Raw genomic sequence first — 13,719 nt, forward strand, 5'->3', positions numbered from 1 at the left:
TGTAAGCGAATGTTTATAAATGTGTAAACTATAATTGGTTTTCCTATTGCAGGGCAATGCGTCGAAAATGATTGTTAAGTGGACCCTCATCCGAATAGCCAGCAATCTCTTGGGGTATGATTCCCGATTCCTCGATGGATGTGCAAGGACGACACATGCACTCCAATGGGGCCTTGGTGAGTACCTTCTTAAATTTACGCTCGCCTGGCTTCACCTTAGGACAGAATAGGGAAACAGCTGCCTCGCGTTCACCTGACTCCTGACAGCACATGCACGACCGCTCCATTTGCCAAATTTTACTCCCCGAAACCTGTGGGTGATATGTAATTGTCTTTGAAACGATATTGACTTGGGCATTGGCCTTGCTTCACCTGTATGTAGCTGGCACAGCGACCAACACAGGCAAACGATGGTATTGGCTTTGGCACACAACCAGGATACTGAAGTACGTGGATAACCGGGGTCACTTGACAATCGTCGCCCAAATGCGTAATATCTGTAAGGAGGAACCGCAGAGTGTTCTGAACTTACATTACCAATTTATTTACCTTTCCTACCATTGTCATTGGGCGCCAATGAGTTGTCCGCCTGCGCCATGCACAGCTTTAGGAGACTAACCAGGACACAGTACAATAGAATCAGCACAAACAGTTTGTTGTTCTCGTGACGTAGCAAATGGCGCAGCATTCTGGTCCGTAGTCAAGTCCGTTCCGTCAAAGAGAAAACGACCAATGCCGCTCATTGCGGCTTTTATAGAACGACCAACATGGGTCAAGTGATGCCCTGTGCAGTCAATGGATGTCGCCCTAATGGCTGTTCATCTAAATGAATTATGGCCTAATAAAGCTAGAGTTGACTAAACCATTTTGCCTAGTAATTGTGTACACGAAAAAGGCATTTATCCCGCAGAGTTTGCTGATGTATCATTTTTTTCTTCAATTCACGAATAGGTTACGTACACTTATGACCAAATACAAATCAAATTCAGAGCTAGCAACACCATTAGCGCTGACAAAGCCTTCGTTTGGGTAGCAGCACCGCCGTTCCGCAGGCTGAGGAAGTTCACGAGGCGACCCAAACGCTGCTGGGCCCACTGCAAGTTGCTTTCAACCGAGTTTAAAGCTGTGATTAGGGTCTCCGCCGAAGTGCCAAAGAGCAGGTGATTCTCGTCATAGAAATCGGACAGCAATTGATGTTGTTCGCGGGTGGTGAAGTAATCCGCCAAATTGCTTATTACTTGCGCGGTTTCCGACCAGCTACCAAGGCTTGAAAATAAAAAGGATCTTTGAAATTGATCTTCGATAATATCTAAATTCTTACTTACGCCTCATTTAACTGTGTAATATTTTCGCTTATCATAATGAAAATGGGAGTAACTAGGTCCGGATTTTGTTGATACAGTTGGGATAGAGCTGTTTTCTTCTGATCTAAAGTCCTACTATTGCTCAGAATCTCGCTCTGATAGTGTCCAGTGTAGTTACGAGTACAGCTGGCAGCACGCCAAAGCAGATCTTGTTCACTGGGATAAGTTTCCTCTTTATATAACTCCAAAATATTAATATAACCTTCAGTTCTGGCTGCTGCACAGTAAAAGGTCTCACGATAATCGGGATTTGGTTTGTGGAAATTGTTCAGGAACTCATGTAGTACCTGATCTCGACAAGATTTGATCTGATATTTGCAAAGCCATGATACTTGCTTCTGCCGATTGTAAACATCGAGGACAGAGTCATAGTTCTTTCCAGTGACTCCCAATTTGGCAAACACAGCTGAGGTTATGTCACTCAGATATTTGGCAAAGTTGGGCAATTGATCTGGTGTCAAACGATTTGCCACCAATTGAAGAGATTGGTATGTTGAATACCAGGGTATATAATCGACCTCTTGGCTCAAATATTCAATAAACTGAAACACCTCTTCATAGTCAATATATCCAACAAGGGCGAAATTAAAAAGATCATCCACAATCTGAGCTCGATTCTCTACCGCGATACCGCTGTGGTCTGACTTATCCAATGCCAACTGAAGGCTGTTCAGGAGCGGTGCATCGTAGAAAACTCGATAGTAGTTGGATTGCTTCAAGTTAAAGACGATCCAATCAATGGCTTCTTCAAACCATATATCATATACATCAACGACTTTGCTAAAGTAAGCGATAGGAGTTAGATTCTGAAAATCAGGTGCCAGATTAGTGGTGTAGGTAATGGGAATAGTGTATCGGATATTGGGATCGCTGCCATCACCAGGATTAAGTAAAAACCGATTTTGCTCTACCCTGATGCGTTTGTTCTCAGAACTAGCATTTACAACAATCATTGGGAAGCCCACTTGCTCAGTAAAATCGTATAAGAACTGATCCAAATTGACGAGTTCTGATTTGACTGGCCAGTATTCTTTGAGATGGTAAAACAAATTCTGAGGTTCAGTATTGCTCAAGTGGCTGAAAAGGGAAAGTGTGTTAGAATAAAATGATTCAAAACGTTTGATTAACTTACTGCAGCTTGAGGTAGTCTCTGATGGCGGCATCGAAATTGTCATGGCCCATGGCATTGCGCCACATTCGCACAATACTTGCTCCTTTAGCATAGGCAATGCTACTAAATTTGTTGCCAATTTGTGCTGGTGTTTGGACACTTTCCATCAGACTAGTCATGGGTTGAGTACTATTTACTGCATCCTTGGCAAAAATAAGTTGTAGTTGTCGCACAACAAATTGTTGATCCAATTGATATTCTGGATACAGCTAAAATAACGAAAGTTTAATATCAGGAAATGATTTCATTGAGAGTTGCATTCTTACCAAGTGAGCCATGAAATATTCATAGTAGCGGGCGAAGGCTTCATTTAACCAAAAGTAGCTCCACCAAGAAAATGTAACACTATCGCCAAACCACATATGAGATGTCTCGTGGGCTATTATACGAATGGTTAATTCCTTATTTGACCAGCCATCTGTATAGCCTGGTTCTTGCACTAGCACATCATCGCTAATAAACGAAAACTCAAAACTAATTATAATATTACAGTTTTATTAAATGTTCAGTAACCTGTAAATTATGAGACCCCAATTTTCCATGCCATTGTACGGAAAGCGCGGTGAACTAGCATACTGTAGAATCTCGTTGCCTAATTCTTGATAAGTTTGCTGAAACAGTTCATTAAAGGCGGGCAAAACCTTAGAACCGACTTCGTAGCTAAACTGGGTCTTATTGTAGTACTCCGGTCGTGATATTACAGTGAATTCGCTTTTGTTGCCGCGAGCCGTATACTCGGACACAATAAAAGCCAAGAGATAGGTAGACATTTTAGGTGTCACCTCAAAATGATCCATTAAATAATTGTTACTGAAAATATTTTAAATTAAATCTGATTTCATTTTTAATTTTCGCTCCTTGTTTTTGGGTTCACACACCTCTCATTTGTGCTGTTAAGCAATTTGGTGTTGCTAATGGTATGATAAGCTTCTGGTCTGCCAATATGCAATTGGAATTTGGCTTTGAATGAAGGCTCGTCAAAACAGGGGAAAACCAAACGGGCGTTTAAACGTTGCATTTGTGTAATGCCGATCCATTTCATTGTTCCATTTTCTGCATCCACATAACTTGCGGAAAATATGCCAGCCATATCAGTTCTTATTTGTCCATTGAATTTAAAATGCAATGTATAGTTTTTGTTGGGCTCTAGGAACTTTGTCAGTGGAACCCTTAATTGTTGTGTCTCTGAATTTGCTTGAAAGTCTGTTGGCGTCTCCAACAAGTCTCCCGACTCATTAAAGAGCTCGCATAGTACGATTTCTAGAGTATCTGCATTTAGGGTTATTTCTCGAATCTCACTTGTTGTATCGACAACCTTTAGCGTTATATTGACGTCACCTACATAAGCAGTTGGCTTATCAGCATCATTTAGCAGACTAAGTGTTAGATTGTAGAACGTTGGCTCTACACTGCGATCTAACCGGTAATCGGCACTCGCAGAGATGCCTATTAAAAGCAACAAAAATATAGGCCTTAGCCACACTTGTGATCGGCTGCTGCTTTTCATGTCGACAGAAACCACGGTACTGAAATGCCGCTATATAGCAAAAACATGTTAATGGCAAAATATACAAAACCAAAAAGTTCCCCGTCAATAGATTTGGTTTGGAACACAGATTAGATTACAAGCATAATGATAACCCAATGAACAACCAAATGAATTTAGCTTCCAAATAGCAAAACATGGCTATTTTTTTTTAGTACTTTATATTAATATCAAACTGAAGTATGCGAAATTAGATTATATAAGAATAAAAATTATGCGAGATAATCGAGTTTTTTCAAGATACGGGAGATGGGTAACATTTGATAGCTCTAGCTTTCAAAGTCTCCGAGATCTATGTAGGTGTTCATATGGACGGACTGACGGACGGACAGACGTAGGAACAGACGATTGGGCTGGGTAGATCGACTCGGCTGTCGATTCAGATCAAGAATAAATATATGTAATTACTCTATGAGGTCGGACAAGCTACCTTCTGCCTGCTATATAAATTTTGGCGACTTAAATATAACATTAAACCCAATGGATGCTACGAGGCTTGTGAAAAGAATTTTCTAGTCTAGACATAAATTTGTTTTTCGAAATTTTAAATATTTTTTGACTACATGAATGGTATACCAAGGTCGGCGAGACGACATACGTATGTACTTATTTCATTTTGTTTAGAATTCAATGTCTCGCAATTTTCTCTGGCGAAACTGCGGACTTTTTTATATAACTTGTTTATGTCCTAAAAGGTTGGCTGTTGCTATGAAACGTGTATCTTAAATTTTAAACGTATCTGTAAATGATAATTGTCGCCTTTGTTTTTAGTATGAACTAATTGTGAGGTGATTTTTTTTAATTGATAGCAAATAAAAAATATTAGTATTTAAGTTTATCAAATCTCGTATATTCATTGTCATATGCTATAAATTATATTGCTGCAGGTGTTTAATATAAAAGAAATCCCCTGCGAAGATTATCAATTGAGTCATCGTAATAGAAATTGTGTTAATTTAGTTGTAAATTTTAATAATTTATGTTGTTATTGGTCCCCCGAAGATCGGACGTCTTAGCCGTTGATTCCCATAAACAAAGCAATATAATTACAAAAAAAAAAAAAAACATCTAATCGAAAAAATTTGTCACGTTTTATTAATTGCGGACCATGGTTCGCGATAGGAGTACAAATACTTTTATTAGTTGGTCAAGTGCTCTTGGCTCTTAGCTCTTGGCTCTTGTGTCTAGCGCAGCAACAAAGCGGTCAATGTCACAAAAACTAGGGTAAGGGCACTGAAGGCACTTGTCATGGCACTACCGTTACGCTGAGACAGATACGAACGGAAGACACCCAATTTCTCTTTGGCCCATTCTAGGTTCTCGAGAGCTGTAGCTTCAGCGGCATATAAGGTGGAGTTAGATGAACCGAATTTACTTGCATTCGCGGTATTGAATTTCTGGAGATCCGCGTATTGAGTCTCCTCAGTGAATCGCGCAGCAATATTAGAGATTACAGTAGCCACTGCTGAGTACCCACCCATTCTAAAAAAATAAAAACAATACGATTATTATAGGAAAATATTGAGATTGGATAGAAACAACTTACGCCTCTGCTAGCTCTTCATATTTGCTGGTGACCAGTGCAAAAACTGGGTCGACATTCTCATTATTCTCTGTGTAGAGCGTGCTCAACACTGCAGATTTGTCTTGGCTACGGATCTCGGGAGAAAGTACCAAGTTAAAGACTCGCTCGATCAATGTTTGGTTTTTCACACAACCGAAAGATGTCTGCAGCAAAGTTTCCTCGGTAGCGACAGTTGCGATCTTGAATTTTTGATACAATGCTTCAAATTCAGCACTGCCACCCTCACGCAAACCCACACAGTAGACGACAGAACGTAAGTTCTTGGGGACAGTTGACAGAGAGTTAAAGTAGCTCTTGGCTTGTCTCACACAATCAGAATTACCGTACCGGCAATTCCAGGCTAACACCTTGGTACGTAGATAAATATTTAGAGCACTATCCGTTGAGGATTCTTCGAAGCCCAACTGACTGTAGGCCTTGTAAGTCAACTGTTGAATATAGTTGTTGAAATTGGCAATATCTGTGCCCAGACGAATGGACAAGAAGTTGAAACCATTGAATGCCGATGTCCAGGGAATGTAGTTTGTCTCTGTCTCCAGATATTCGAGTACGTCCAGAGTTAGGTTATAGGTTATCTGTCCAGAACGTGCCAGGTTAAGCAGATCGTCGACTATCTGAGCGCGATTTATTTCATGAATATTGCTCCAGTTGGCAGCTGTTAGTGCATGATGAATTGCATGCCAGTTGGCTTCTGTATAGTTGACACGATAATAACTAGTCTGCTGAACATTGGCAATAAACCAATCCAAGGCAGAAGTGAATGTTTCCGTGTGTACGACTCCAGGATTTAAAATGAACTTGGGCGTGGTATTCAAGAAATTGTTTTCCAAATTAGTGGCATAACTGATAGGAACTGTGTAGACAAGACTGGCATTGGCACCATCATTGTCCTTAAGCAGGAAACGTTTTTGTGTGAAAGATACACTGCGACCATCAGAAGCCAATTCAGCATTGATCAACGGATAGCCCACCTGAGTGGTAAAGCTATTAAAAATGTTTTCCGAACTGGCATTAAATCTTGACGCCGCCCAATTGGCCTGCCATGCCTGTAGCAAATATTCTGGTATAGATGATTGATGATGGCTGTGTGGAGATCGATAATGCTTACTTTTTATGCCAGCCTTAGTGAAACCTAATGTTTACTTACTATTTTTGGAGATACTCTTGCAGAGATTTTTGGAAAGATTCTGTACCCATTGTGTGTTCAATCATACGAATGAAAGTGGCTCCCTTATTGTAGGAAATGCTATTGAACATGCGGCTAAGATGGGCTGGTGTATATGTATTATTATCGGTCATCGGGTTAGTGGCGTTTGTCGAATCCATGGCCATCACAGCTTGAATTTGATCCACAACAAACTGTTTTTCCAATTCCCATTGATCTTCAACAAAAGCAGTACCAAAGTATTGGAAGTACCGAGCGAAACCCTCATTAAGCCAGGTGTAACTCCACCATTTGCACGTGACCAGATCACCGAACCACATGTGGGCCTGTTCGTGAGCCACAACTGCGGCAATGGCCTGAATAGAGGATAAGGTTGTCACATTATTGTCTACCAGAAGGCTGCGCTCTCTATATGTGAGTAGGCCCCAGTTCTCCATGGCTCCGGCAGAGAAATCAGGTATGGCAGCCATGGCCATCTTTGTGTTACCAAGCTCATAATAGTTCCAGTTCAAGAATTTACCAATTTCAGCCAAAATTTCACGACCCACATTAAAGCTATATTGTGTCTGGGCATAGTATTCTGGACGCGACAGGACACTAAAGTTGCTGTCATGACGAGAACTAAACTCCGAAACAAGGAAGGCCAACAAATAGGTTGACATATGTGGTGTGGTAGCGTACACATCCAAGTAGTAACCACTGCACGATAAAGACAAAACAGAAGCATTATTCAATCTCAAAAACAAGAAAAAAAAAAAAAACAAAAGGGGCCCAAATAAATTTTAAAACTTACGCCTCTGTATCGGGATAGGAACCTATCAATCTAGTGTTACTAGCCGTATTATAAGTGTAATGACGTTTCAGTGTCACATTGAAAGTTGCCTTAAATTGCGGCTCATCAAAACTGGGAAAAGCACGACGAGCATGATTTGTCTGAAATTGTGTAGAACCGATCCATCTAGAAAACATAAAAAACAATTATCAATGACTCATAGTCCTAGTTATTCGTTTCTTTTTGTAAAACGTACTTCGTCTCATTGTTATCATTCACATAGGAACTGCGATAGAAGCCATGCATATCGTCCTCCATTAGACCGGTGTAGACAAAATGTAAAATGTATGCTTGATTGGCAGTCAACTGGGCGGATGTGGTCAGATTCACAATACTTGTATCATCATTTGTTGTATTCGCTGCATTAAAGCTAAGTTTAGTGGGTGCAACTGTCGAACCATCTGCTGGCTTTGCCCAATATTCCACAAGAGAATATGTTAAATTTTTCGAATGCAAATGGACTTCCGAAGTGGCCACTGTGGGGACAACTTCAATCCAAACTTCTCCATCGAATGTAAACTGCTTAGTAGTATCACTATCCAATAGATAGGGTCGCAGGGAAATGTTATAATGTACAGGATTGATGTGATCCTTTAGCCTATAATCCTCCAGCTCGGTGGCATATGTTGCTGCTATTAGGCAGGTTGCCAAAAGGACAACCAAACGTAGAGAGAACATGGCCAAATACTAACTGCTGCAAGATACAATTATCATTCAATACTCGATCGAATTTCACCAGAGACTGAAGACTGAAGAGTCTTATATAACTGAGAGGCACTCACTTTATTAAACACACACACAAACACTCAAATCAACTTAACCGAATACAGACTGCGGCTAGACTCTACAATCGGAAACGTTTTGAAGCGCCACTCAGGGCGCAATTTGACAACTAAACTCAACTGGCAAATGGTTAGTGGTATATAAACCATTGGCGGATTTATCAGCAGCCTTAAAGTTTTTTATTTCAGTCAAGATAAAGTGCGCTTGGACTATAGATTAAGCAGCGATTACGACAACAATCGCCAGTGATAAGAGTCACTCTTGATGGCGGCGGCGGTGATTTACTCATTCTGACATCGGCTACCAATCCATGGAAATGGTCGTCAAATTTACCATTGAATGATATAATATACCCATACGCTCGGTTTGTATAGGGATATAGCAGCGTTTTATGATCCCCCCTAGTCGTATGCAATCTTATCAATCATAAATTGTGGCCTGCAAAAAAAAAAAAAAAAAGCACAAAATAATAACACAAAAACAAGCAATATTGCGATTTTCTCTTACATATAAGTACCTCATATTAATTTTATCCATGTTTGATTTGGGATTGGAAATTAAAATATATAATGTTTAGTTAATTACTTGGAATAAAAATATTACTACACATCGCTTTATTATTCTTTGGTTACATTTTTGATAATTCTTCAAGTCAATATAAATAATGGTTTGACAACTTAATTGACTTTTTAGAGTTGAAATGCAAACAAATTTATAAACCACTGGCAAATTACATTAACAATTATCCGAAACTTGACTAATAATGTCGATATATTATAACAAACAATTTGAAAATTTAAATTTTGTACGTCTTTTTGCTTTTGCATTTATTAGATAACATTTATCTTATTTATTTATTAACCAAAATTTCTTTTATTTTTTATTATATATCTATATACTTTATTCAAGCAGCATTATCTCTGTTTCTTTTCTATAAACCGAGTTGCCAAAAATTTAAAAAAAAAGTGCAGATTTAAATATTCTTTCTTTTCGCCTTTCTTAATCCGAATAGATTTCAACTTCTATTGTAATTTTTCACGCTTAACAACAGCAAATTAAATTCTTGAATTCATTTAGTAATAAATATAGCGGTAAACAGTCATTCATTGATTAGCCAATCTCTGATTGGTGGTTAAGTGCCTTATAATCAACAACTTACAAACGACATGAGCGTGTTTTTGAAGTTTTTTTTTATGACACCAATTGCTTTGACTTTTGTTGCCTCCAAATGCTTAAAATTTAATAGAAAGAGAAAGAGCAACAGCTCTCTAAATTAGTGTTGGAACATTATTTACACCTACATAGATCTGGAAATGTGTCCATATTAGCAAGTCATCTTGAAGTCATAAAATGTTCGAGTACTGTAAATTTTACTTTGGCAAATAAGAATTAACAATATAGCTGTGTATTGTTGAGGATATTATAAAAATTTTATTTGAATATTTGTTATTTTTATGGCTAACCTATGAATAGACTTAGGATCTACAACAATTTAGCGGTTAATAGGCACAGGACCAATGCAATAATGGATGTGCTCAGGGCTGCGCTTCCGGCACGATAACTAGAGACCCAAGTCATAAGTGGTTCCCGGTTTTCTGTCAACCATTCGGCATTAGCATTGACATTGGCGTCTACGCTAGCTTGCAGGGTGTCTGAAACATATTCGGATCCCTTAACAGCATCTACAAGTTCCTGGAGTTTTGCTTTTTGATTATCGTTTACCACATAGGCAGACATGGACACGATATCAGAGTGCAGTGGATTGACACCACCGAAACCAGCATTCAAAGAACCATATTCCTCCCAGTTTTCCAAAAGGAACTCAATAGAAGTCAGTAGACCAACTTCTCCGCGGGAATAGGTGGGGCTGAGGAGTGTGTAACGCTCTTGGGAACGAAGGCCGTTACTTTCGTCAATGCTACTCGATACGAACTTCTTCAATTGGTTAGCATCTCCAGCACAGCCCAGTGCAGAGATAAGCAAACGACGTTCGGCCTGATCATTGGAATCCATCAGTTTGTTGTACACAAAATCGAAAACATCATCGCTGGCCTTCTTTAGACCATTGCAGTAGACTTGAGACTGCAAATTGGGTTCAATGGCTGTGCCATCATCGACCAGAGCCTGCAATTTAGCTGTGGTATCAGTTAAGCAGCTCTCCAGACCGCCCAGGCAGGCAATGCTGATGAGTACATTGCGTGTGTACTTAACCAGATGCTGTTCACCCTTTAAATCATTCACTCCAAACTTATCAAACTGCTCGCTAACCAATTCCCGCACAAAGAATTGGAAGTTCTCGTACTCTGAATCTCCGCTAAGATAACGATTGAACAATGTGATAACAGTGTTAACAGCCGACCAGGGTGCATATTGATCTTCCTTAGGCAAGTAGGTAAGAAGATTCAACAATGTTGCATGTGGCACACGTCCGCTGGTGGCGAAACGGTACAGATCGCTGATCAACTGAGCACGGTTACGTGGCGAAATTTTATGGGGGCGATCAATTAGTCCTTCAGTGATTAGGCGCCAGTTCTCACTGTCGTAGTTAATACGATAGTATCCTGTGCTCTGCTTGTTCAAAATAAGCCAATCTGCAGCAGTCAATCCTGTCTCGTTAATATTTTTTTCAGTCTCCTTAAGCAGATAGTGGGTAGCCTCAGTATTGCGGAAATCGGGATTCGATTGAATGGCAAAATTGAAGGGTATATACCAAAGTTTGCTACTCTGGTAATCCTTATCATTAGTGTAAGCCTCCTGTTTGATAGTAAACGTACCATCATTGTAGTTGCGTTCCACGGTTAGAAGTGGAACACCGCCCTGATTTGTCCAGCTGGCTAGCATATCTACAAGAAGAGCTGGGACAGCATAGTTCTCCTCACGGGCAGCCAAGGCAATGGCATCAAACAAATGAGACTCATTGGCAGCAGTGTATTGGCTAAAAAATAAAATTAGGCAATCAGTAATCTATGGAAGTAATATATAGTTGCTTCTAGACTTACTTAAACGTTAGATAGTTATGGAGACCACGTTGGAAGACGGTATTGGTCAGAGCATGACGCCACATATCCAATACAGATCCAGCCTTGGCATACGACACAGAGTCATAGAGAAGAGCAATCTCAGCGGGTTTCTGAACAAAATATGTCATGGGACGAGCACTTGGACTGGCATCATAGATCAAAGCACTTTGATAAGAGCCAGCATGGAAGGTTTGGAAAATGTCCCACTCTGGATAGGCCTACCAAGAGATAATTTATTTTTGAGATAAGATAAGATGCAATACGAATTATTTGAATATCTTACCAAATCGACAGCCAAATTCTCAAAGAGTGTTGCGAAACCCTCCTTCAGCCACAAGTAGCTCCACCATTCAATGGCAACCAGATCACCGAACCACATATGAGCATCCTCGTGAGCCTCAACGGTGGCAATATTTGTTTGAGTATTAATAGTCGAGTTCTCAGTATTGTACAATAGATATTCCTCACGATAGGTGGCCAGACCCCAGTTCTCCATGGCGCCAGCAGCAAAGTCAGGAATACCAGCCTGATCTAGTTTAGGCAGAGCAAATGGCACACCAAAGTAATCGGATAAGCGTTTCTCCACAAGCATTCCATTGGTCAGAGCGAATTCTTGCTCATGTTCAGTGCCCTTGCGAGAGAAAACACGCTGGGGCAGTCCATTCAGTTCTCCCTCCGTATACACGAATTCGGAAACAATGAAAGCAACCAAATAACTGGGCATATTCACAGTGGTCTTGAACGCAGTGACACCGGAACTAGTCTTCTCGTCATCGACAGGCATATTGCTAATGGCATTATAAGAAGGATCGTGCTTAATTGTAATGGTGAAATTAGCACGCTTTGATGGCTCATCGTAGCATGGGAATGCATGACGGGCATCGGTACTCTCAAATTGTGTGGTAGCCAAATATTTGGTAGCACCAGTTTCATCTGTGTACGACGAGAGATAGAAACCGCCGTTGTCTGTGCGTAGATTTCCTTCATAGGTGATGGTCAATAACCAGGTTGAATCGGCTGGTAAATTGAAGCTTTCATCGTCCGATGAGAGTACGAGGAACTCTCGCCCATCAGTATTATCGTATGTGGGCTTAAGTGTGACAGAATCTCCACCTGTTGACCGAACTATGGAGGCCGTGAAGTTCTCCAACTGACGAGCATGTATCACAATTTGATTGGTTGCGGTCACAACATCCAAAGTGATTGTAACGATTCCAGTGAATTTGGTCTCGCCATTGTTATGAACATTAGTTGTCAACTCGATGGCATAGTGACTCGGGATTGTGTCGTTGGGCAGACGGTAGTTATCCTCATCGGCCCGTGGTGTTATGGCCACACGTGCATTAGGATTCTCCAGGAGACGTTCGAATGGTGGAAATGTGCGTACCACAGCTGCCTGTGATGTTGCTGCCAGCAGCACGGTCAGAAGCAAAGCCGCTCCATAGATGTGAACGCGACTCATGTTGGTTGTCTTTCGGCACGACGACAACTCGACAAATACTGATCGTTACACGCTAAGGAGCTTCCACTTATAGGCGAGCCTTCTATGGACAAGTGGCCATGTCTGTTATCTTTTTCACGGGGTATAAAGATTATTCTAATCATCTATTCGACAATTTGCACGTTGTCTGTACCCTTTCCCCCACATTGAATTGACTAGGCAGTTTTTTTACTACCATAAACCATTCTAATGCAGTAAATCAACTGACCATTGAAATACATTTGTACGCACCTACATACAATGTGGCTTAGGATCGTGTGCACTTTGTCTTTCAAATAGAAAAGTTCTAGCCAACTTGATAATTTCAAAAAGCCAGTTAAAGTCAAGTTAGATAATACACATCTTATATGTATAAACAAGTGGCGGCAATTGTAGATAGCCCTATCATGGCGATTGTCGTTAACTCAAACCTTTAACAAATTCGTCGGGTATGTTGTATATTAAATTGATCTTTGATTAAATATAAAATGTCTGATTTTTTTAAGTTGGTCATTTCTAATCTAATGAATGTAATTGTATATATTATGATTGCGCAAATATAATCCGTTAAGCTATGAGCCAGTTGCTAGATGAGCTTGAATTAGCTTTAATTTTTACTTTATTGCTGAGACTCTTAATTTATAAGCTAATTTATAAACAATTTATTACAATTTTGGGCGTGTTTAATTATAATCATATATCAATGCGAGAAAACCCCAACTAAAAGAGTTGTTAATACTAGTTGTTAAAACAAACCAGTATTAGGTTGGAAGA

The 13,719-nt window shown here is 40.1% G+C and overlaps 4 protein-coding genes across 5 annotated transcripts; all 4 read right to left on the minus strand.

Annotated features, from left to right (window-relative positions):
* Nucleotides 1-43: 43 nt before the first annotated feature.
* Burs (Bursicon) lies at nt 44-787 on the minus strand. The gene is made up of 3 exons (XM_068301350.1): nt 558-787; nt 372-496; nt 44-310 (listed from the first exon to the last, which is right to left on the minus strand). Exons 1-3 carry the CDS (start codon nt 685-687, stop codon nt 44-46), a joined length of 522 nt encoding a protein of 173 aa, XP_068157451.1. The 5' UTR covers nt 688-787.
* A 124-nt stretch (nt 788-911) lies between these two features.
* On the minus strand, nt 912-4,042 carry LOC137585534 (membrane alanyl aminopeptidase). The gene is made up of 6 exons (XM_068301336.1): nt 3,413-4,042; nt 3,048-3,344; nt 2,801-2,987; nt 2,496-2,743; nt 1,325-2,440; nt 912-1,265 (listed from the first exon to the last, which is right to left on the minus strand). Exons 1-6 carry the CDS (start codon nt 4,039-4,041, stop codon nt 962-964), a joined length of 2,781 nt encoding a protein of 926 aa, XP_068157437.1. The 5' UTR covers nt 4,042; the 3' UTR covers nt 912-961.
* A 1,107-nt stretch (nt 4,043-5,149) lies between these two features.
* LOC137584838 (membrane alanyl aminopeptidase) lies at nt 5,150-8,592 on the minus strand. Of its 2 annotated transcripts, none has more exons than XM_068300411.1 (6): nt 8,445-8,592; nt 7,859-8,356; nt 7,624-7,788; nt 6,813-7,529; nt 5,627-6,748; nt 5,150-5,562 (listed from the first exon to the last, which is right to left on the minus strand). In XM_068300411.1, exons 2-6 carry the CDS (start codon nt 8,338-8,340, stop codon nt 5,265-5,267), a joined length of 2,784 nt encoding a protein of 927 aa, XP_068156512.1. In that variant the 5' UTR covers nt 8,341-8,356; nt 8,445-8,592; the 3' UTR covers nt 5,150-5,264. The 2 variants fall into 2 exon arrangements, with proteins under 2 accessions (XP_068156512.1, XP_068156513.1); XM_068300412.1 differs by having other exon boundaries at nt 7,859-8,353; nt 8,445-8,532.
* A 1,259-nt stretch (nt 8,593-9,851) lies between these two features.
* On the minus strand, nt 9,852-12,974 carry LOC137584651 (aminopeptidase N). Its single transcript, XM_068300161.1, has 3 exons — nt 11,749-12,974; nt 11,445-11,683; nt 9,852-11,380 (listed from the first exon to the last, which is right to left on the minus strand). Exons 1-3 carry the CDS (start codon nt 12,925-12,927, stop codon nt 9,928-9,930), a joined length of 2,871 nt encoding a protein of 956 aa, XP_068156262.1. The 5' UTR covers nt 12,928-12,974; the 3' UTR covers nt 9,852-9,927.
* Between the last annotated feature and the right edge of the window lie 745 nt (nt 12,975-13,719).

Source organism: Drosophila tropicalis, unplaced genomic scaffold (genome assembly GCF_018151085.1).
Source record: "Drosophila tropicalis isolate 14030-0801.00 unplaced genomic scaffold, ASM1815108v1 contig_878, whole genome shotgun sequence".
NCBI classification, from domain to species: Eukaryota; Metazoa; Arthropoda; class Insecta; order Diptera; family Drosophilidae; genus Drosophila; species Drosophila tropicalis.

Coding starts and splice junctions, on each gene's coding strand:
- Burs (XM_068301350.1), bottom strand. CDS start 687: ATGCTGCGCCATTTGCTACGTCACGAGAACAACAAACTGTTTGTGCTG. Junction 497..557: donor ATTGGCGCCCAATGACAATG/GTAGGAAAGGTA, acceptor TCCTCCTTACAG/ATATTACGCATTTGGGCGAC. Junction 311..371: donor GCTGTGCCAGCTACATACAG/GTGAAGCAAGGC, acceptor TATCACCCACAG/GTTTCGGGGAGTAAAATTTG.
- LOC137585534 (XM_068301336.1), bottom strand. CDS start 4,041: ATGAAAAGCAGCAGCCGATCACAAGTGTGGCTAAGGCCTATATTTTTG. Junction 2,744..2,800: donor AATATTTCATGGCTCACTTG/GTAAGAATGCAA, acceptor TCGTTATTTTAG/CTGTATCCAGAATATCAATT. Junction 1,266..1,324: donor ATTACACAGTTAAATGAGGC/GTAAGTAAGAAT, acceptor TTTATTTTCAAG/CCTTGGTAGCTGGTCGGAAA.
- LOC137584838 (XM_068300411.1), bottom strand. CDS start 8,340: ATGTTCTCTCTACGTTTGGTTGTCCTTTTGGCAACCTGCCTAATAGCA. Junction 7,789..7,858: donor AATGATAACAATGAGACGAA/GTACGTTTTACA, acceptor TATGTTTTCTAG/ATGGATCGGTTCTACACAAT. Junction 7,530..7,623: donor TCCTATCCCGATACAGAGGC/GTAAGTTTTAAA, acceptor TTTATCGTGCAG/TGGTTACTACTTGGATGTGT.
- LOC137584651 (XM_068300161.1), bottom strand. CDS start 12,927: ATGAGTCGCGTTCACATCTATGGAGCGGCTTTGCTTCTGACCGTGCTG. Junction 11,684..11,748: donor AGAATTTGGCTGTCGATTTG/GTAAGATATTCA, acceptor ATCTCTTGGTAG/GCCTATCCAGAGTGGGACAT. Junction 11,381..11,444: donor CATAACTATCTAACGTTTAA/GTAAGTCTAGAA, acceptor TTTATTTTTTAG/CCAATACACTGCTGCCAATG.